We start from the raw sequence: 23,310 nt of genomic DNA, 5'->3' as shown, positions 1-23,310 counted from the left end.
AGGTATGTGCTCATTTTAATTTTAACTGTCCGTGTACTTCTACCAGCTTATTTGATTACATAGCTAGCGGTTCCATTTACGCGGATGTAGCATCCAGTTTGCCGGCAGACGCGCTCTCGCTGCCCGGTATAATAGCCGCCGCTCCGCGGAAGACTCGGCCGTGGAAGGCACTGTATTTTCATTGCAATATAAGGAAAGAAAATAATAAAATTACTCGGGAAAATATATTTTTGCGAGGAGAAGATTGATTGATTGATTTGGTTTATCTTACTTCGCTTTTCTGCTACTTTGGCTAATAGTGACGTGATGATATGATGTAATTCATAAAGGGACACTCACAGAACACCCAACCGGGATTCGAACCTAGGACACCTTGCGTCGTAGCGCGCTGTGCTAGCGGAAGTCGACTGCGAGGTGAAGAATTGGAAGCGCTTTAGTAAACGAACCTCGGGGTTGAGTATTCATGACGTCCTCCTTTTCACCGATATCTTTTCACGTTCTGAAACGGTCTCTTTATATCCAGTTCATCTCATACGGTCACGTAGTCATTAATGGTTAAAACGGGCTTAAATTATTATCCGTAAACACCTCGCCGTCCTGATGGGCCTGGCATGTTATTTTACAGGCAGTTTACCTTCGCTTCATAAATGCCTTTGAAAAGGTCAGGTTTGACAGGTAGCCATGCGACGTAAAAATTAGCCGTGCGTCTAATTTGTCCTGACAATAGCCACTCTCAACCTGTTAATGAGAAACGTTATTCGAAGTTGACACTGATGTAAAAGCAGAGAAGGAAATAAAAACTCTCCTTCACATTACTGGCAAGTACACTTTAGGAAAACCTGACGGAATCCAGTCTGTCGAACCAGCAACACAAAGAAGTAAGAATGTCAAAAGTGAACTTTATTCCTTGTATACTTTTCTGTACAGTGGGATCCATGAGTGTTACCCTGCAAATTGTCCATCACCATGTTTACCCACATTATTTGACCTAATAAGAGCGTCAAGAATTAAAAGAAAACTCAAAACAAGCTGGTGACAACTTCTGCACCAGCATACATAAAAATCCATCGCTTAAAAACATATAGGGTGTAAGATAAATTTTAATGAAAATAGTCATGGACAATTTGCACGGTAATACTCATGGATCCCACTGTACATTGCACTTAGCTCTACAATTTCATTTTTGAACAGTTTTGTTTACACATACAGTAGAGCGAGATTCATAAGCTTTACCAAGCAAATTGTCCATCACCGTGTTTATTTTGTTTGTTTTACGTGAAGAATTGAATCAAAACGCCAAACAAGCTAAGCTGCTGACAACACCAGCATACGTAAACAATATGTCCTTAAAAACATGTAGGATGCAAGAGAAAAATTAATGAAACTAGTCATGGACAATTTGCCGAGCAATACTTATGCATCCAACTGTACCTGAAGTGGTTCATAATGTTAAAATTATTTGTAATGTGTTCAGTTTCCCTACTTGACACTATTAATCAGCAGCAAGTTGTGAGAAAAATATGAGGAAGAGAGCGAGTTTTAAAAAAGGTTACGAACTTTAAGTTGCGTTAAGTATAACATTGTGTCTTCTCTGTGTAAGATGTTTCCCTCTCGATAATTGGTTGGAGACATGACGGTTGAATTACACTTTGGAGTGCCATTGGTAAGTTCTTATTCGTGAAAGACCAAAAAGGGTCACCCTCCATATTTCCCTGCCATGACAGTCAGTTTTCATTTATTTTCATGCTGAAGAGAACCGAAAGAGAACACTAATTCAGCTCTGGCATACAATCCACGACGTTCCTGATGTACACATATTTTGAACTTTATTTATAGAAATAGAAGCGTTGAGTGCTGTCTAACTAATATAGAGCTTTACTTCCATATTTGCACTCGTAGCTCTACAAACTCAACACAAGTTAATTAATTCCTACACGAAAACATTTCCTCCCCTTGAACATTTTCCCTCCCTACTGCAGCTTGGGGCACAAAGAGATAAGATCGTTGAACGCCAAGAAAGCAAGGAAGAAAATCGCCGTTCAGGATATTATACTACAATTCCGTATCAACCAAACAGCTAAACAGGTAAATTACGACCAATTTATCCTTCATGCGACTGATTTATTGCATCGTAAAGACGTAATGAAACCTTACTTCACTCTTGCACAAAGAAAAATGTCCTTTCAAACCTTCTCGAAAGAATAGACATGTACGATTGTGATATTTGGCAGAAGCCTACAAAAGCAAGAAACCAAAGAGGTGGTTCCTGGGAAAATTCGAATGCGTGACACTTTTTCCCCCTGCGTCACGCATTGTCGAGCACAAAACAAGCTCTGGAACTAGAAACATGTTCTGAGATGGGAAGTGTTAGCTGATAAATGTGCTACCTGTAGAACTTCTACAAGTGAGAACAGAAAAAAGCCAATCTGCGTTCAAAGTTGACCCGGGATCTCAGAATAGAGTCTGTACCGAATCTTTCAATAACTGGATATGGAGTCAAATTAGGTTATGAATCCCAGAATCGGCTAACAATGATCGGAAAACAAATTCTTGAGTCTAGTTATTTTATTTAGATTTTGTAATCCTAAGAAACAAACACATAGGCTATGTCTTTTTCGAATTCCACTCAAAAATCGTGAGTTTCGCAGAACAAGACAATAATCACTGCACCACAAAAGCTATTTATTCTTATAAATTAACGGCTGTTCTGTTATTCAGATACTGTGAACGATATATAAATATCTTAGATTGCAAAAATAGCGAAGTGAATAACAAGTAAACAAACTAGGAGTGTTTTGTCGTTTTATCAGCAACAAGCTCACATATCAACTGTGAATCACCCAAAAGAGCTTTCAATTAATTTTAAAAGAAAGCAATGGGATTAGAAATCTTGGGATTGTCTTTATAACCCGTCAGCAATAAGTAGCACGTTATCATGAATGTTTTAATCCATTTATCAGTTAAACTGCAGAAGATGAGGGAACACGTTGAAAAATCATATCCAGCTTTTCCCCCGAACACACAGTACGACTCGAACGCTCCCACGATCAAGCAACGGGAGAAATTTTGCAACAGGGAACATTGTCGCAAGTTGGGAACAGAAACAAGCAAAATGTCCTTGCTTTCACTGCCTCTATGCAGATATTGAAAGTGTTGGTATTCATTCACATTGTTGCACATGACATCGCGTGCGCTGCGGCTTTCATTTTCCCTTGCACATCTCCGTACAGTACTTAATTACACACTTTTGTAGATGCTAATCTGTCCGTGGCCATTGTTCTTCTTATAAGTAAATTATCAACGGAAACTTTCCATTTCACCTGTGTCTGTGATTAAAGACAGTTTATGTGCAATGGGAAAAATGGTAGAACACAAATAACACCTCGCGTACGAACACAATTTTTCTCCTCGACATTGAGAGACATTGGAAGCATCAACCAGAGTTTTACAAGATTGAAATGGGGTGCATCCTAAACACCCATCTTATAAGATAACATTTACACATGTTTTCTTGAAAAATAACCTGCGTTAAGGCTTCACTTGGATGTCGTAGCTTAAGGCAAACGTAGAAAGATCGAACTAAATCATATACTCAAGTCTATGTCTATAAATCCACCACACCATTTCACCATTTGAAACCCTGCGTGAAAGCTGTGGCACTACTATGTCAATAGGCTAAGTTTCGGGGAAGCCTGTAGTTCCGAGGTTTCGGAAAGCTTGACGCTATAGACTCGTCGGGTAGTTGCATGCTAGATTAAAACTTAGGTGCAAAAAATTAACGAAAAGATTCTATTCTTTGTAACTTACCACTCTCCTAGCTCTAGGATCAGCACCTTGTTCCAGGAGTTCCTTCACGCATTCTACATGTCCATTAGCCGCAGCTAAGATGAGAGGTGTTGTTCCATCCTGCAAAGGTAAAAAAAAAACTTTCAGCTAAAGCAATGTTGTCTACAAAGTTATTTTTACGTCACAATAAACTACTATTAGTAATAGTTATTGGAACGAGAGAGACAAGTTCCATGATGGTGGTATTATTTGATCTGACGTTGATCTAAACGTTGACGGAACTCGACGGGTTGAAGATTTTTGCCAATTCAGGACAAAGGAAAGAAGCAGTCTTACTTTAGTAATGGTCTGGCCCTCAAGTAACATTCCAGGCATAAAGAAAATTTTCATTCCGTGTTGGTTAATCGATGAAATGGATGTGAATTCTGATTTCCACATAGAGTAACATGAAAGTGGATCTTTAACGTTAACTGATATATGTGTGTGTTTATTGTATAATTTATAAACTAGTTCAATAAAAATAAGCACCAATGCATCTTACGGTATATCGCATTCAATAATAACACTTTTTCTTCAAAATCACAAGAAACCAGACACACTAAACACACATACATAACGAAAGTGTTAAAATTGAAATGGATCATAAAAAATATTCGTATTTCACCACATTAATATTTAAACTAATATGTCACAAACCAATTCTTCACTACTAGATTCATTATTTCTATGGGTCTTGCATTTCTAGCACACATTTCAAATGGCAAAGTTTCTGTTCCTAATCATGTTACCCCAGTATTTTACAAATAAGTGAATGCGACCTGGTTTAATTGAAGGTTGGTGATGCGGACGATGTATACGTAAACACGGACAGTTCATTCGTTTCTCTTTATTTTTTAAAAATTAACCTTTCCATAGGGCATAGGTGATGATCAGATAACGACATTCACAATTTTTATACCAATGGGAAGGAAAATTATCACATTAGCAATTTTACAGACTTATTTCTCAGGGAAGAATTATTGTCTTCCAAAGTTTGCTGTACGATTATAAAAACACTAGTTTTGACATTTATGACGCTATGCAATATTTATGCAAGGTTCCAGAGAAGCACTGGGTCCTTTGCAACTGCCCAGACTAGTTTGCAAACTGCATCTCGCTGGAATATGAAGCTGGAGAGGATGACGCAATGAACGATCATCGGAAGAAAAAGAACAAAATCTGGAGTAGTCTGTGTGCAGAAGCTATGAGTGCACTGGTCAAACCGGTCCAGAGAAAGTCCGTTAACCTCGGTGCTTCGGAAGAAAAAGAAACACATCAAGTAAAGTTCGTTGCAATGTAATAAAGAGGCAACAAGTAAGAGGATTAATTAGATGCCCGGGGAAAGTAACGTAATACGAAGTACTTGCGTGCAAAACACACTTTACATTACCAGTAATTATTGGGCAACAATATTCATATATAGTTTCCGAGTTCGAAGTCGACTAGAATCGGCTTGTTACCTTGGATATCATGCAAGATATCGATACTATATGAAATTCTCGAGTTCAATTAGCTTTCACACACAACCTAAACAATTAGTACATAATTACACTAATTATTTTATGGTGTTTTGTAAACCTAAAGTGCAGAGACGGAATCTAATCTCTGGAATAAAACTTAGCTCATGAATAGAGTCCGAATATTGCCCTAAATGGTTATTTCGTTCCTGTGATCAGATAGATTGATTGATTTGATTTATTTTACTTCGCTTTTCTGACACATCTGGCTAATAGAGAAGAGAACGAGTGATGATATGATGAAGGGACACTCACAAAAGAACACCCATGCCAAGGTCAGGATTGGATCACGGGACTGTGCTAAAAAATCCGCCATGGAGATTGCATGCTTGCAGTACAGTACAGAAGTAGGTTTCGCAGAAATGCAATCATCATACATAAAATTATACAGTGCCTATGATTGTCTACTTCGACTGTTTATGTCTATTTCGGTTATTAGTGCCCAAAATATTTCAAAAGATGTACAAAATAATGCTTCAACTGCGAAAAACATATTTTGGTGTCTTTTTTTGTTTAGGTTTCACAACAAGCGGATTCAGGAAGCACAAGAAGGCGCTTTCCCTCCTTCTGACGAGTAGAACTTATCAGTAAATATTCAATAGACATGAAAATAAAGAGCGATCGTCCCCTTGTCGTCATCATCAATGTACACAGTAGGCGGCAACTACAGAAAAAGTTAATCCTCCTACGCCTCCAGAGGAAGTCCGTCCGTTACTGCTCTTTGCATTATATCAGACCCTATGATCGAGCGCGTTGAAGGGTTGACCCATAATCTCGCTACCGAAGATTCCAGGTTCCAATCCCGACCTGGGTATCACTGTACCTTTGTGAATGCTCCATTATCATGAATGCAGAGCAATTGTTGATACACATTATTATTAAAAAATATATATTTTGAAAATGAATAAATAACGTGTAAATAATATATCATAGTGTTTCCATTTAATCAACTATTACACAATTATTCCACAATGTTTAGGAAAATATTAAATGTTGGATGAGCGAATTTAAATTTTATTGATTGATTGATTTGGTGTTTTAAGTCCACTTTATGCACAGTAATGCTAATTGGGACTGGACCTACAGTTTTAAGTGGGATCCGAACCACTATGTGCCTCCACCGGGTATCGAATCCGGAACCCCTTGATTACAAGGCGACGACGCTACCACTACGTCATCGGGAAGACCCATTCTCAATACTGAAGCGATATACTTGAGCACTGCGTCGCTATGATGCAATATAACAAGCTTTATACGTAAGAAAGATCACATCCCCCCTCCAAATCAAAATGCAAAATAGGCGAGAGACGACAATATTCATACAATCCAAGACATAATAAATTGTCGGCACATGTAACAAATTATTTTCCTGTAGTTTACGGTTATTACAAGCATAAGAAAACAGTTTTTCTTTGTGACGTTTCAGGAGAACACACGCTCCTTTCATCAGACATTTATTTTCATTTTGACTAAAGATACAGTTATAACAATGGCTAGTAATTTTTTAAACAAAAAGAATCTGTTATATAATTGAAGTTGTCAATGTTACATTGTTGTAATATATCAACTTAACTGTGAAAAAGCAGTTATCGAATCCGGAACCCAAATTTGTAGAATTCTACAAATAATTCTATAATGCAAGCAATGCGTACATACAAGAAAAACATGTAACAAAGCTGAAAGATCTTACATTTCAAACCTTTGTGATATCTTGTCTCTCATTTACTTCATCAATTCAACATTCAGCCTCGCCGTCGGTATTAACGTATTTAGAAAGAAAACCGACTATAATACAGACACGAGATGATTTATATTGTACTTCTGATGCGAAAAATATGCAGTACGTGTGCGATGCTTTCACTATCATGTACTTTTGAAACAGTTACTTCGTGAGAAGCAGTTTTTGCCCGAAAAAACACACTCTTTTCTCTATCTTTCCTCTGAGAGCTTTTCGAGCCATACACTTCTACGGAGCATGATCCATGACACAGCACAGCATGAGCAAGAGGACCCTCCCCTGTATAAAAAAAAGGGGGAGAAAGAAAAGAGAGAGTGTGGAAATTTTTCTTTCCCAAATGCTGTGAAGTGATTTCTTCTCGGAAGCCAGTTGGTGTCAAACACGATCCCATCCTGTCATTTTTCACCTTGTCTCTTCCTCTCGCTTTTCCTGATAGTGAACAAATCGCAAGGTGTTACGAAGTACCTCAATAGTTACAAAAACCCAACGGAACTTCGCTCCACATTACAATTGGCCAGTAGTTTAGCGCAGGCACGTAGCCAGGGGGAAGGGGGCTGAACACAGCCCGATATTCTACAAATATTTAATTTAAATGTTATTTTTATTGTTAATAACAGAAATAAAGTTATAATCACAGTAAAAACTCCATTACATCGATAAAAGTTTAGTGTATAATAGAGGAACCAGGTTATACAGTATTTTTATATTCTACCATTTAATTCAAAGAAAAGATGGATCCACAGCTTACAAAACTTAGTTTTCTTTGTGAGAGGTCACAGAATATAAACTTTATGAGTAAAATTTACCACTAACTGTTAAAGCCTTTTCTTGAACGATTGTGTAAAAGTTAATAACAAAATAAAGTAACTATGATTTTCAGTTCACTAACTGTACAAAATATAAGAAAAATAATGGACAACAATTGTGTTAGATATTCACTGATACGGTGAATCGAGTAGCTGATGTCTCTCCGTTTATGTAATAATAATAACAATACATTTGGATTAAAATTGGTATATTTTTAACAACTTAATAGTTATTATTGTAAAATAACAATAATTATTATTGTCACTATTATTTGTACTAATCAAGTTTTATCTACGGCCTGACACCCCTCTACAAATTTTTCTGGTGACGACCGTGCTGATAAGGGGTGAGCGCCCCCTCCGAAATAAAATTCTGACTACTGGTCTGGTTTAGCGTATCGTTTTGCAAAGAGGCACTGGAGGCAAATTAAAGTGGAGTGACTTCCCTCAATCGAAAACACAATGTTGTTATCATCTCTGCTCAAGATAATACAGTGCCCAGGTATCCTCATTTGTTTATTGTACCGCTCAAACGCGATTCGTGTGGCGGCTGGAACCGTATCGCTTGCCGGGGAAGTCGGGTGTGTGTGTAACCCCTCAAGTATAAGTTATAGCTATCATGTTAAGTACGAATTTCAACTAGCCTGTACAATTTGTCTAGTCTTTTCGCCTTTGTTAAAAACAGGGTGGTGCTTTCAGGGGGTGATGAGGGGAAATTATCCCCCTCAAACAGTGGCGGCGATTAGGGGGAAGGGGGTAGTTGCCCCCACTTTTTGCCACTTTTGCTCCCGCACTATGCTAAACCTTATCTACCAAGGAAAAGTAAACTGCCCTTGACCTCCCAGTTTTGGCACCTTGTCCCCCCCGGTTTTGGAACCCAATCGCCGCCACTGCTCTCAAATGTTAGATGGCTCCTTGCTCCATCATTTATTTGTTGTAATAATGCACAAATATGAAGACTTATATGTAGCTAACAGAAACAAATAAAACACATGTAAGTCTAAATTATATATTTTTATTGCAATATTAATGTCACTGATTGTGTGTAATTTGTTTGCAAGTGAACTTCCAGCAGAAAGTAACTCTAAAAGTAACTTAGTTATTTTTCTCAAGTACCAGTAACTACGTATAACTCACTCACTTGTAAAAATCAACTCTCCGAACACTGCTAATTATTTATAGATATGGCTAGATATGACATCAAAAATAAATCAAGAAGACTTAGGTGGGCAGGCCATGTGGAACGAATGGGAGAGGAAAGAAGAGTTTACAGGATTCCTGTCGGGAAACCTGTAGGAAGGCGAAGACGAAGATTGAGGGGGGGATAACATTGAGATGGACCTAAAGAAAATCGGTAAGGCTGAAATACTGTAATGGGATTGACTTTGCCCAGGATAGGAACAGATGGAAGGCTTGTGTTGCTGCAGACATAAACCTTCGGGTTTAAGAAGGCTAGAGAGTTAGTTAATTAAATAGATACTGTATGATATAGGCATATACGAATGCTTTTAGTTTGCTTTAATAATATTTTAAAAGTGTTTCACATGCAAGAGTACACAATTCATAGATTTCCAGACATCTCTCCTAGAAGGACAAAAATATAAAACAACCATTGTGCAAGAAGTATAAATGGAGCTCCGAAAATAAACACGTACTCGAAGTGTATCCGAGTGCCAGTGCTGCGTGGTTACGTAGGTTGTGTAATTTTCGTTTCATTAACGGGAGCATAAGCCGTGTTGCAGAATGGCCATTAAAGTCGACTAGCTCTATGCACTTGCAGTGGCCGGCGCATGCATAAAAAGCCGTTTATTGGAACATAAATCCTCCCACGTTGCACACTCTGAATGCAAAACAATTGGATACAACTTGTGCTCTGTTTACCACGTAATTCTTGCAACAAGTGTTTTGGGATTAAAGCAATAAAACAATCGAGCTACGATTTCCTAAATTTAGCAACTTGAGACCGTATTTTAAAATACGTACTTTGCAAAATAACTGTTTAGCGAGCCTACTCGTTAAACGATAAGGTGGAGATACTACTCCTTGCTGCTGATATAAGTATTTGATAAAATATTTCCCATCGAAATCAAGATGGCGCTATTACTTAGATTTCTCAAGATTCTTCGTTCCATGTGACCAATAATTATACAAAATAATTGTCCCCAAACAGAAATGTGGCTTTATTCTCCCCTCAATTTCCGCTAATATTATGCATGTATAGTCTAAGTGTACTCACGAGAACCAATTATGCTTCCTTCAATAGGACAGGAATACAGTATATAAATAAAATCTAAAATTCACTCGATTTTAGAGTAGTTGATGTCTAGCGATTTCGGGTTTTTTTCATGTTTGTTATTCAGCGTCGCGCCTTCCCTTCACTAGATAGAGAGAAAATCTTTCAGAAAATGAACCAAGAATATCCACACAAAAATGTCAAATTTCGCTTATTTAATATACTTAATACTTCATATTAATATCAGCATTTCTCTTCATAATGTATATTACATGATGAAAATTCAAATGTCGTCTTGATATTTGATATATTTCAACAAAACATATTTGCCACAGGCGCATAGTTTAAAGAAATGTCGTGCCACGAAAGTTGGTTTTCAGTAAATACATTTACATTCGTCGCACCTCAAGTGTCATTCTGTCTATTTCTCGCTGCAGAGCAATGGTAACCGAACACGTTGAGTAGCCGATTTATGATCTCGCGTACAAAGGTCCTGGGTTGGAGTCCCGGACCATGCATTGTATTTGACCTATCATCCGTTTTATTTAATCATTAATAATCCCCCTTCTCCCAATGAACCCAAAAAGAAATTCAGCATTGAAAAACTGAATGCAAATATTTCTGGAATATTGGACCCCCACCCACCCCCACCCACCCCACCCCCCTCTCTCTCTCTGCTGTGTTTCCGTTCTCAACATTCGTGCACATTAGCATATTTTCATATTCCTTATCTTAAGGTACCCGGTGCAATTGTCCATAACGTGTGCAGGAGCGCACGGTTGTAGACTCCTCATATATGCTGTTGTATTTAGTTGTTTTTTTACATCACTTTTCTGCCATTTTTGATTAATAGTGACGATGGAGATGAGTAATGACTAGATGAAATTGACATGAGGAGACTCACAATGAATATCTTTAGGGTCTCCACACTGGTGCAGTGGTAACGTGGTGGCGTTTTAATCAAAGGTTCCCGGATTCGATATCCGCTGGATGCACATAGTGGTTCGGATTCCATTTTAAACTGTAGCTCCAGTCCCGTTTGCCCTATCTGCGCATAAAGTGGACTAAAAATTAAGAACATTCATCCTCGTACCCAGTTACACTCACCTCACTTAGTACTCCGGCAGTTTCTTTCTTTATACGGCATATTTGCAGAAGATACAATTCAACATACAAGCTTATACATATACGCTGTATAAACCACGCTGAAAATCATTGAATATAATAGTCCAGAGATGTCACTCCTCCACAGGAGCAAGGGCCAATGAGATTCCATTTACCCCATCATTCATCCCACTGCTTTATATTCTTGCAGTAAATATGGCGGCCCCATCAAACGCCTGAGGCAAAGCCATAAAGAAGCTGCAGGGTAACAAGAAAACATATTGGAAAACGCTGACCTCGGGGTTCATCGAGTTTCAGAAACCGCATTTTCCGTTCTGCATGAATGATTAAAACTCCTCCCTCCAATAATATGGCCATCAATTTTAAAATAGGCATTCGTGGCTATTCTCTCGGAACGGAACATTCGCTGTCAACGCCCAATGCTCGTAAATAAAGAGTGGTTTAAAAAAAAAATCTGTGAAAGGTTTTTCCCTTTTATAATGTCAGCAGTGTTGCCAGATCCGAAGTGTATGCAGCGTGCATGAAGTTAGTGAATTTATTCGGGCATGTGGGTGGGACTAGCGAGATGTCACACTGAAGCGAGGGACGAACTAATCGACAGCAAAGTTTCACACAGCAGAGCACGACAAGCCGCACAATTCTGTGTTCGATTGGTGAAATCCTCAAGATTCAGACCGAAGCGACAGGCGACATCGAGGGTTCACACCGAAGAGATGTGATACAATCAAAAATTCACCGCACATGCGCAATCAACATACCGGGCCGCCCCGATGCACGCTATTGAGAAAACGACCCAGTCTAAGCGACACATGCAGCTTGTTCTGTCGCTTCGGTTCGAAAGGTTGCAATGATTACCGAAGATTCGCTTCCAAGCGACACTTGCAGCAGCGACACCAGGATTAATCATCTAGGGGTGCTATGTTGAAAACTAAGAAAACATGCAAGATCCATGCATGCTTTAGTCGCTACATCAAAAAACCAATAAACTTTTAGTAAGCTTAAAATGTGAAAATATGCCAATGAAACTGAAGACTACTGCTGACTTGCTTGGCTTGACCACAACAACATGTTTGTAATTGAAATTAACAAAGATTGTTGTTCACGGCAGGCCAATATCATAGGCTATACTGTATCTTACAAAAGAAGAAACAATCCTTAACAATAATGCTTGCGAAAGAAAGACAACAGTAGTTGATTCTTCTAAAGACTAGTACAGGAAACTAAATACAGCTTCTCTTTAAGATTAGAATCAATGGCTTGCCTGTTGCATACAATAATACCGGCCACACTTCAATACCTAACATCCTACTCTGAACATAACGGCGTGGTTTTAATAAGTCATCACCAGGGAAAATGTACAAAAAATGTGCTAAATATGTAAATACATATTTAGTTATTTTCACCAAAATATGGAGTTAAATATGGACTTAAAATTGTAAAAATTTACCTTTTTAACAATATTTGTATAAGGCACTACACCAGGTACATAAAATACAGTCTCGGCATTGCAACTATTGCCGTGTTTTACAATAGTAAAAGAAAACAGTTGGGAGATGGATAAAAAACATTATTGTTCGGATGACAGAAAGCTTGTAGAGTGAGATTATTTCCATAACATCTGTGGTTGTTGTGCAGTTGGAGCTTGGAAGCGAGTCGTAACTCCCAAAGCCTCCAATCAACAAGCGAGCTGCTGACGTCATCTTAATCCAGCGCCTATCACCAACGTTCTTGTTGACGTTCTGCAATGTTGGTAGGCTCGCTAACTATGCTTTCGCAGATAGCTGGAGATGTTACGGAAATAATCCGACTATAATTAACCCAATTGGAGGGTATAAAAAAGGTCGAAAACTTTCGTTTGTTTACCGGCCCTTCAGACTTTAGCGGTTATTCATTCTCAAGAAATTCACCCAATTTTTTCGGTCACACGGGGACATTTATTGATTGATTGATTGGCTTGCTTTATTTTACTTCCCTTTTTGAGCCACTTTTGTCTAATTTGCAAAGATGGGGATGAGTGATGATATGATGAAATTGATGAATGGACACTCACAAATATCCATGCCCAGGACAGGATTCGAACCCGGGACCCCTGGACATGTAGTTGTTGCGCGAATATGGAGTATATGTTGAAAAATGTTCTGAAATATTGAAATAATATGTAATAATAACTAAAATATGTAAAATATGAGCCAAAACCTAATATGCAAAATAAAAACTTAATTTTTCGAGTCTACATGCCATGATGCGCAAAGATAATACAAAATATAACTGATTTCAATTTCATATATAAATGTATATTTACACATAAATCCTTTCCCTGGAGTAATGGCGCCGCCTTGTCGCTTTGGTATGAAAGCTCTCTTAGTAGGACAATGGTACGTATGGAGACCTCCCCGATGACATAATGGCATCGTCGTGCCTTGTAATCAAGAGGCATGGTCGTCGCCAGAATTTTTTGCACGGGGGGGGGGGGTCGGGCAAATTATAAAAGTTGAATAGTAGATAAATAATAAGTATTATTACCACGGTTATAAATGTTATTATACAATAATAAATATTATAAACTAATAAAAATAAATTTTATTCGAAATAATAATAATAATAATTATTATTATTATTATATAAATGGGGAGACTCGATCCACCAAACGAGTGAATACCAGCACAACTCTTTTGCATTATTTATTTTGCATTTTATTTATGCAGTTAGTATCTGAATGCATTTTGATATTAACCTTTGCACGTCTCGTTCAATAAAATGCTTTAAATGTCAGGGGGATTATTTTTTATAAAGTGTGTTGTGTGACCTCGCCAACCTACAACTGTAATTATCAGAATTTTGAAAATTGTGAAACCATTTGTTCTTTGGATGAAATGGTAGAATATAACTTTGTTCCAGTATTCTTCACTCAATGTTTTCGATCCAATGCATTTTTACTTTGATTATTCTGTTCGAATACTAACTAAATGAACCTTTATTTCTGTTCTAACAAACTTTCGGATTTCTTGTATCTTTAAATGAACGATGTCAATTTCCAGGGGTGGTCCACCATCGTGTTCGATACCCTATGTATGCCCAAAATGGTTCGGATCTCAGTTTAAACATTGGGTCAAGTCCCATTAAACCTACGTATCTGTGGACTCAAAAACGTAACTTCAATACTACGCACATGACACACATGTGTACTTCATATAAAAACCTCGACAGCAGGTTGCACTCAGCAGCTGTCACGAACCACTCAACTCTATCCCTGAAAGAAATGTGCCGCGGGCAATTTTAAAATTTCAATAATCCCTCACGTACATCGCGTTGGCCCCTACAATCTTCCACCAAAGAGGGAGGAGGGGGTGACCTGTCCGTATCGTGGAGGAGACGTGTGCATTTTTGCTTCCTGGATCATGTCTGTGTTGCGTGTCAATGTTGCAGCACGGAGTTTCAAACACGACTGTACCCATTCCGCTAAAAGAAAGAAACTAATTCTTCACATAAAAAAGGTGGAAAAAACAGGTCCTATGTGTCTTCCGTCACAGAGGCAGAAATATAGAAAAATTGAATGGGCCCAATTTGAAGACAGGAAGGGACAAAAAAAAAAAGACACGATCAGCCGAAATCGGAAACAGGAAGAGTAAAAAAAGGAGCAGCAAGCATGTTAATAGGTTGGTTTATCCGGTGCAGTGCTGCTAACTTATGGCAGTAAGCATGTTATGTAAATGGTTGGTTTATCCGGTGCAGTATTGCTAACTTTTGTGCTTACACTAGGGAGGGAGCTACAGGCGTCTCCAAAACAACCTCGAAAGGGAAATGTAATTTTCGTGGTTAATCCGTTTCGCGGTTGTACCTTTCGCACTTAATCTTTTCGCTCTTATTCTCGTTTTGCGATTAATCCGTTTCGCTGTAATTCCTCTCGCGCTTATTTCTTCTCATTTATTCCGTTCGCTGTTCTTCGTATCGCGCTTAATCCTGTGTTTTGTTTCGCGGTTGTGCCCTTTCGCGATTATTCCACCACCCCGCTTCGCCAGGCAAGAGTTGGCACGCGGTAGCCATTAAAAATTCCTCCGCTCACCTCAGATAATTCAATAAGAAACATGTTGTTTCTCGCTCACTTTCATTACTGGTTATTTAGCCACAAACACAAAGGTGGATTTTCCTGATATTTCGATGACCACTGAATAAGGCGGAACCTGTTTAATGTATTGTTTTCATTTATTGGTCAAGGTTAACCTGTTCGTTGATCTTGAACCTTTGCTAAATTTTATTTTTTTATTCTTACTTGTTTGGGTGTAAGGGAGATTTCAGCCGAAGGCAACACTTGTAACTTACAAACAAACCTTCAGATATAAATGTAACCTTTCGTACCGAAGCGACACGGCAAGCTGCAGCCGTGTCGCGTCTATCTCTTGGTTGCTCATGCGCGGTGAATGCTTCCTTAGGTAGATTTTAGACTGAAGCGACACGAGACACATGCTGCTTGGAAACGAGTCTATAAGCAGTAACGTTTCACACCTTAGTGGCTTAGCCAAAACTGGAAGAAAGCGAAGCAATGATTATTCTTACTAAAGCGAACGCCATGAAAGTACTCCAGTCAAGGTCACGCCACCCACATAAAGTGTTGCCAATAAGCAACAAATAACCCTTACATAATACACCCGCGAAGACGAAATCAACCGCATACGTACACTTCGCAACATCTTATTTGACCGTCCTGAAAAAATTCAAAGTCCGGAATTCGTAAATTTGGCAGCATAGCGCTTCAGAGCCAACTAAGAGTAGCCAACTTTGCAACATTTCTTCTTCCTGAATGAAAACGCTCGTGATTTTGTTTTCATTCTTTCACATTGCATAAGGTAAAGATACCCTAAAGCAGTAATAAAATATATGAGTAGACAAAAAAATGTTAAGTAGAAATACAAATGTTGAAAATATTTCAAGATTCTTCGTTCTGAATTTGAAAATAGGAAAATGTATGTGCATTGTGAAACACTGAACAGGTTCTCTCATCCACCTGGAAAGAATTGCGGTCACATTTGAATGCAAGATGGCAAATTTATGATGATTTTATACGAAATGTTTAGTAAAGATACCTTGCACAACACCAAACTATTCTGCAAAGTGTGTCTTTTCCTTGGTTCTTGGCGAAAAATGGTTCGAAACTCCGGCACAATGTTCCTTCAACTGAGATTAACGTGTTTTACTGAGCTTTCTGTTAGCGATCTCCTGGAGTAGTTGCTTAGATGAAAGCATTTTCGTTTTTTACTGTTTTCGTCATGATCGAAACATCGTAGGTTCAAATCCCACCCTTTCCTTATTATTTTATCCTTTTTATTTACCGAGTACAAAGTGTTCTAATAACGTAATATAGTATTATATGATATTACTGTAAATATTTATGCGATGCATGCTCAGTGGCGGCGATTGGGTTTCAAAACTGATGGGGCAAGGTGGGGGGAGGGGGGAGGGCAAGGACAGTTTCTTTCCCTTGGTAGATAATGTTTAGCATAGTGCTGGGTCATCTGCCCCTCCACACTCCATAATCGTCGCCACTGTGCATGCCTCAAGTAATGCTTCTACTAATGTTTTTAATCTTTCAGTGATTGGCAGGATTTTAGGAAATACTTTTCCTTTCATTCAGCTGTTATAAGTTAACATATATTACGAACTTACATGTCAACTTTCTGCATCCGGAAATGCTGGACATAAATCGCATAAATATCAACGGAAATATCCAAGAAACGTAGATAAGCATTCTCGTCCAAAGCCGTATACTTCCCGAATAAGATTTTGCAAAGAAGTAGGTTTGAACCCATGACCTTCCATTCCATAAGCAAACGATCCCCTTACACCAAACTGTTCACGTTATTTTATGCACTCGGTTCGGATCCCACTTAAACTGTAGGTCCAGTCCCGATTAGCCTTACTATGCATAAAGTTGACTTAAAACACCAAATCAACCAATTCATCTCCTTTCAGAGTGGGCCTTCTATGATACTGTATTCGGCCAGCATCCGAAAATACAGTTCTGCTTCGCGTATACCAGAGTGTAATTGCATTTAATATTGTGACTAATTTGACTTTAAAACTACAGATTAAAGCGATAATAGGGTCCAGAAAAAGAACCTCAAAGTAGATCTTCACACAAAGTATTTTAATCCATTGCCAAACATTTCAGTTAAGAATAATATTATGCTTTTCCATTGATCGTATTTTCGATTCATGGTGAATTTGCTAAAAGGACCATGTCAAGAAATCTAAATATGTAAGTTTTACTAGTAAATGAATTAAAAATGCACGAAACAACAGGGGAGGAGAAAAATAAACCTCAAAAATAAGTAAAAATGCAACAAAAACTGTTAAAAATACTGACAAATAAACTAAAAGCCAATACAGGCCGAAAATGAAAAAAAAATGTAAAATAGAAAGTGTTTTCCGGCTCTAACTGAAGGGAAACGGACATGATATCAGGTTTAGCATTGTTTTTAAGGGTCAGAAAAAAAGTAGATTTTTCATCAACTTCCGGACCCTAATTAGTAATTATGACCATTGAAAAAGTTGGAGGTAGCTTACTTAAAATTTTCTTGCTGAGGGATCGTATCGTCCCATATCTCCACTTTATAATAGAGAAAAACATCAAGTTCATATTTCGAAAATGACTTGTAGTTTTCCACCACGATAATATGATTTTCATAGTTTGAAGTTCGTTAGTATTATCTTGCAAGGTTTCCATTGTTTTAATTTCGCACATATTTTATATTTCATACGTTGAATATCCCTTTCCTCTCTCTTTTCATACAGTCTTTGGAAAAAAGTTGAAGTTTCTTGTCAAACGGGGTCTGGTTCAAATTACTTCTTTTCGCTCTCCTGTTCTTACTTTAAACAAACAACAAAATACTTCGTAACTAAACGATTGCTTGTTCAAAACACGGAATTTTTACACAATTTACAAAATATGACAAAACGTCAATAGACATGTTCATAATTTTTCCCTTTCAGCGTTTCTCGATTTTATCTGAATTCGTTTCCTCATGAAAATTGCTTTGGTTTCTTCAAACTGGTAACAAATTTTAACATGAGCTACATGGAGAAGAGGTAGCGTGCTTGATTCTTACGAGGTAGGTCGTAGGTTCGATTCTCCACCTAGGCAGAATTTTTTTCAGGGGTATATCGTTGGGTGTAAAGTTTATCCACCGTGCTAAGAAGTTAACATTAATAACCCACAGCGCTACAGCCCTTGGAGGGCCTTGGCTTACCTACCGACTGCTGGTCTCCCTCCCACACTGTTCCTCCGCTAAATCTGTAATGGTGGTTTCGAATATTGCAAAGTTAGTGCGGAAAGTTTGTTATATCTGATACTCGTACTTTCTGTTCAAAGAAGACAAACATTTTAGATACAAAGCAGTGAGGAATTAACTATCATTATGAGGTTTTGAATTTTTTGTTTGTCACTATATAAATACTTATTAGTAGTTTCTTATCGAATCGGCCTTCGCCGCAATAACAATTTATTTATGTTAATTAGCGATTCGCTATTAGTTTTAGACGCATGGTAAGATGGTGGTGAGGGAATTGAAAACAGTCATTACGAAGGAACGGACAAAAAATTACCAATCTTAGCAATTTGAACTCATTAAACGCTCTCCTTCGTTACAGTACTGCACTACATCACTACTTTACGTAACTGTATATCTTTTTTTAGCATATCGAAATCAAATAATCAATATTTCAGGTGTCAGTGAAGAACAAACAATACCTAACTTAAATAACATTACATTTTGCATCCTGAATACATATATGTGATTTGTGAATTAATCATGATGTGTGTGTTAACACAACATATGAACAATAACTAAAAAGAAAAGTTTTAACTTTAAATCCTGGAAATCTCCAACTTCTAAGGGGAAATATGCGCAGAAGGGACGTTCCTCAAATGTGCATGGGATTGCTTTTTTTAATATTCTAATATCAAAGGTATCTGTTCAGCAAACAAAGAAAAAGAAAAAAAGAAATAGGAGAGGGTGGGATTTGAACCCGGGACCTTTCACGCTTGATGAAAATTAAAGATAGCAGAGCCTAACCAACTATTCTACGTTAACTTAATGACGTTATGATCTTAAAAACATGTTGACGTTTATGAAGACTCCCACCTTCCTGTGTTTCAAGCACATTTTCTCGACAAGTCGTGTAAAATATATGTTTTTGAGAACTGTTCGATATTATGCAAGGTATTGTAAATAAAATGTCGCATAAACTCTTCACAAATTTGCTTCTTTCTGCACAAACTTGATGGCAATTTCCTCCAGGTGGAGAAAAACTCTATTCAGTGTTACAAACTCCCCCAAATTTCAAGTCGAGCAAGCAGAATCGTAAATATCTTTGAAGGTTCTTTTTCCAATTTATTATTTCTGTGTGATTGTTTATTATAATAGCGGTTTATAGTTTCTAAGTTCATGGAAAGTGTTAAATTGAAAACCTATCATCACAGCGTTTTTCGTCTAGTGGAAGGACCTACTCAAAGTTGGCTACTCTCACCAGGAGCTGAAGTGCAATGTTGCTAAGTTTACGATTTCCGGACTTAGAATTCTTTCGGGGCGGTCAAATAAGATGTTGCGAAGTGTACAACGCGCAATGTGTCGACTGTGGCAACCTTGGAGGGCCAGGGATGTGGAGGAAGCAAGGAAAACGCATGACCTTGACTGGTCTACTTTCGTGGTGAGAGCAATAGTTTTGGAATCAATGGTAACTTTTATACAGATGACGGTGAAACACATAAGGGGCCAGTTATCGTCGAGGGTTAAGAGTTCAAATCTTGGCGAGGGCATTGTGTTTATACTTGTTTAACGTTGCACCACTCTCTTTAGGTGAATCACGACAATGAAGACGAATGATGATATTCACGAAGACGCAGCCGTAGACGGCGATTGTCAGGAATAACTTTAAAGGAACAGAGAATTTCTGCATATGGTGTACTGTTCAACCAATTGGAACAGTTTTTTGTTTTTTTTGTTTTTTTAACACTCTGCATTGCGAAAGGGTGTTGAAACTAGGGGTGGCTAAATCGGGAAACAATTTTATCCGATTATCGGATAATTTTTCTATTCATATTTCAAATATCCTGATATCGGATATTCTTGATATCCGAATATTCGGTTTATCCGAAACATCCGGATATCTGAAATATCCAAATGTGTACATTATCCAGACAGATTTATCGCAGGGGCGATTCCTCCATGTAGGAAGTGAGGAACTTCCTACAGTTCATTTGTACTTATTTCGAGTTCTCTACTTTTTAGGAGTTTAATGGGTTTTATAAAATTATGAGCGTAATGTACGTTCAATTGTCTAGATTAGCTACTGTCAAGAGTTGACTGCTTTCGCACGCACCAGCAGCAGTCCAAAGACTATGATCACAGGCTTTCTGCCGCTCGCTGAGGAACTTCGGCTGTCATCCTACAGACAGATGGGCGAAGGGTGGAAGGGGCAGTGAAGGAGGGGGCGGCGAGGTTGCGAAGATCGGCGAGGACTGAGGAATCAGCAAGTTTTTCCTCAATCAGCATGCCAACCCCTGCAAAATGGTACTAAACCAAGCACAGTTTGATATTTGTTGACACTTAGGATCCTGCTTTTGGCATAATGGTAAAATCTACCGTAATCTGCAAACGCGAATCCATGGGAGAGGGAAATCGAACTCAATGCAATATGTTTTCAGGAAATAGAAATAATATTATGTCCAAATCAGTGACGTGCATTGAGGAGTAGCTAGTCTAGCAGAGATAGATTAATCAATCTCACGTCTCTAATTATTTTCAAATCACAATATTTATTGTCTTGTTAAAGCTACAGTTCATATGCAACACTTTATTTTTCAAGTGCTTCTTGTCCCTCGGTGTGATCCGCGGACAAAACTGGCCTAGCTCGCTCTTCTTCCGCCTTAGCAGTTCCAGGTAGAAACGGGAAACGGGTTTCCTAAGGAAAAGGGAAGATTTCTGCCTCAACTTCCCTTGCCCTCTCGCCCCCGCTGCAATGGTTGAAAGCCCGTGCTTTCAGGTCCCCCAGTCTATCTCCTATAGGACAGATAGGGGATTAGTTTCCATTCGATTCCTTTGTAAATCCTCTAAAGAACTCAAGGGAAAATTTTATGCAGTACTTATGTTCACTGTATTTACACAACATTTTACACGTTGTACAATATGTATGTATAATATGGGATGTAGTTTTATTATTTATGAAATGGGAACGTGTTATGTGCAGACAGCTTTCTTTTTTTCTTTTTTTTTTTAAATATGGAATACGAGGGTCACTATTTATATTTTGAGCCTAACAATGAAAAAACAGGAATTTGGCATTGAAAACTGCTTTATTGTTTTTCGAAGTATTCTCCTTTATGGTCAATACACTTTTGCATTCGTTCGAACCATTTGTCAAAGCAGTTTTTCCAATATTCTTGAGACACCTCCATAATATGGTTTTTGAACGCATCAACGGCGTCTTCCGCCGACGAAAATCGTTGTCCACGCAATTTATTCTTGACATTCGGGAACAAGAAGAAGTCATTGGGTGCCAAATCAGGACTGTACGCCGGATGACCCATCAATTCGATTTTTCGACTGTTCATAAAGTCGGTTGTTAGACGAGATGTGTGACAGCTGGCATTGTCTTGATGAAGAATGATCCGACGGCGTTTGTTTGTTTTCCGTATTTGACCGAAGACCTCTGGCAAACAAATTGTTGTGTACCATTCAGAGTTGACCGTTCTGCGTTCCTCTAAAGGCACAGTTGCCACATGACCAGTTTTCCCGAAAAAACAGGCGACCATTTGTTTCGATGTGCTTCAAGCGCGAACAACTTTTGTTGGATTGGGTTCATCTTGAAACACCCATACAGTCGACTGCTGTTTACGTTCCGGCTCATATGCACATATCCATGATTCGTCACCTGTTACAATCTTATATACGTCTTTTGAAGCACCACGATTGTATTTATTGAGCATTTGTTTGCACCAATTGACGCGAGCGTCTTTTTGAGTTTTTGTCAAATTGTGTGGGATCCAACGAGAACATACCCTTCTCACAGCTAAATGATCATGTAATATTTTATATATGCTGGTGGAACTAATGCCTATGGTTGCCTCAATCTCACAGTATGTCACATGACGATCTTGCAGTATTAGGTTTTACACAGCATCAATGTTTTCTTGAACAACAACAGATTTTGGACGACCTTCGCGAATCTCGTCGGTGAGCGAATGGCGGCCACAATTAAATTTGTTATACCAGCGTTTCACAGTGGCAAAGGATGGGGCTTCATCGCCAAATGTGGAAGTAAGTTGATCGATGCACTCTTGTCTTGATAATCCACGTCGAAAATCGTAAAAAATCATCGCACGAAAATGTTCACGAGTTAATTCCATTTTATTGTTGTCGCGCAATCTCCAAGGCAACATAAACAACACAAATGAAGCTATTGACAAAACATTTGAAGTACATTATGGTCAATAATGCCAGACGATTCCGTGCAAACGTCAAATCGCGCCTAACTTCAATCAGTGTTGCCAAGGCTCAAAATATAAATAGTGACCCTAGTATAAAATGATTAAATTACAGGCTCAACCTCTGTCTCGCTCTCGTTTTAGTAGTGTTTTTTTTTTTAATATACGAATCTCTTGGTCTCCAACGGATGTTTTTATTTGGGCAAGAGAACGCACATTCATATTGTTGTTGGTTTGGTTTATTTTACTTCGCTTTCTGCCACATTTGGTTATCGCGAAAATGAGGGTGATGTGATGAAATGAATGAAGGGACCTCGAACAATCCAGGCCGGGATTCGAACCCGTGATGAGCGTGCATTCTTGTTCCTGTGCTGTACTCTGCAGTGAATAATGAAATAATTTGAAATGAAAAATGTATCTCAGAACTCAAGAAGCCAAATTAATATTATTGAAGAAACTACAAAAAAAAAAAAGTGCGTTTTGTTACCAACCAGGGGGGGAGTGGTTATCACAGCACGCTACGACACCAGGAGTTCCGGGTTCGAACCCCGACCTGGGCATAGATGTTATTTGTGTTTGTCCCTTCA

The 23,310-nt window shown here is 38.4% G+C and overlaps 2 protein-coding genes across 2 annotated transcripts in view; one reads left to right on the top strand and one right to left on the bottom strand.

The window, feature by feature from the left end:
• The window catches only part of RpS21 (ribosomal protein S21), a 426,171-nt gene that overhangs the window by 321,728 nt on the left and 81,133 nt on the right, over positions 1–23,310 (top strand). The window lies entirely within an intron of this gene.
• Positions 1–23,310, bottom strand: part of LOC145994385 (uncharacterized) — a 150,088-nt gene that overhangs the window by 76,062 nt on the left and 50,716 nt on the right. Inside the window, exon 3 of the mRNA XM_083130504.1 lies at positions 3,808–3,906. Coding sequence (XP_082986630.1) covers positions 3,808–3,906 — 99 coding nt within the window. The remainder of the gene's footprint in view (positions 1–3,807; positions 3,907–23,310) is intronic.

The sequence above is a fragment of the Lepisma saccharinum genome, chromosome 1 (genome assembly GCF_977018435.1).
Source record: "Lepisma saccharinum chromosome 1, izLepSacc3.1, whole genome shotgun sequence".
Lineage (NCBI taxonomy): Eukaryota > Metazoa > Arthropoda > Insecta > Zygentoma > Lepismatidae > Lepisma > Lepisma saccharinum.
Note: the sequence above shows the minus strand (reverse complement) of the source record. Positions and strands in the feature narration are given on the sequence as shown.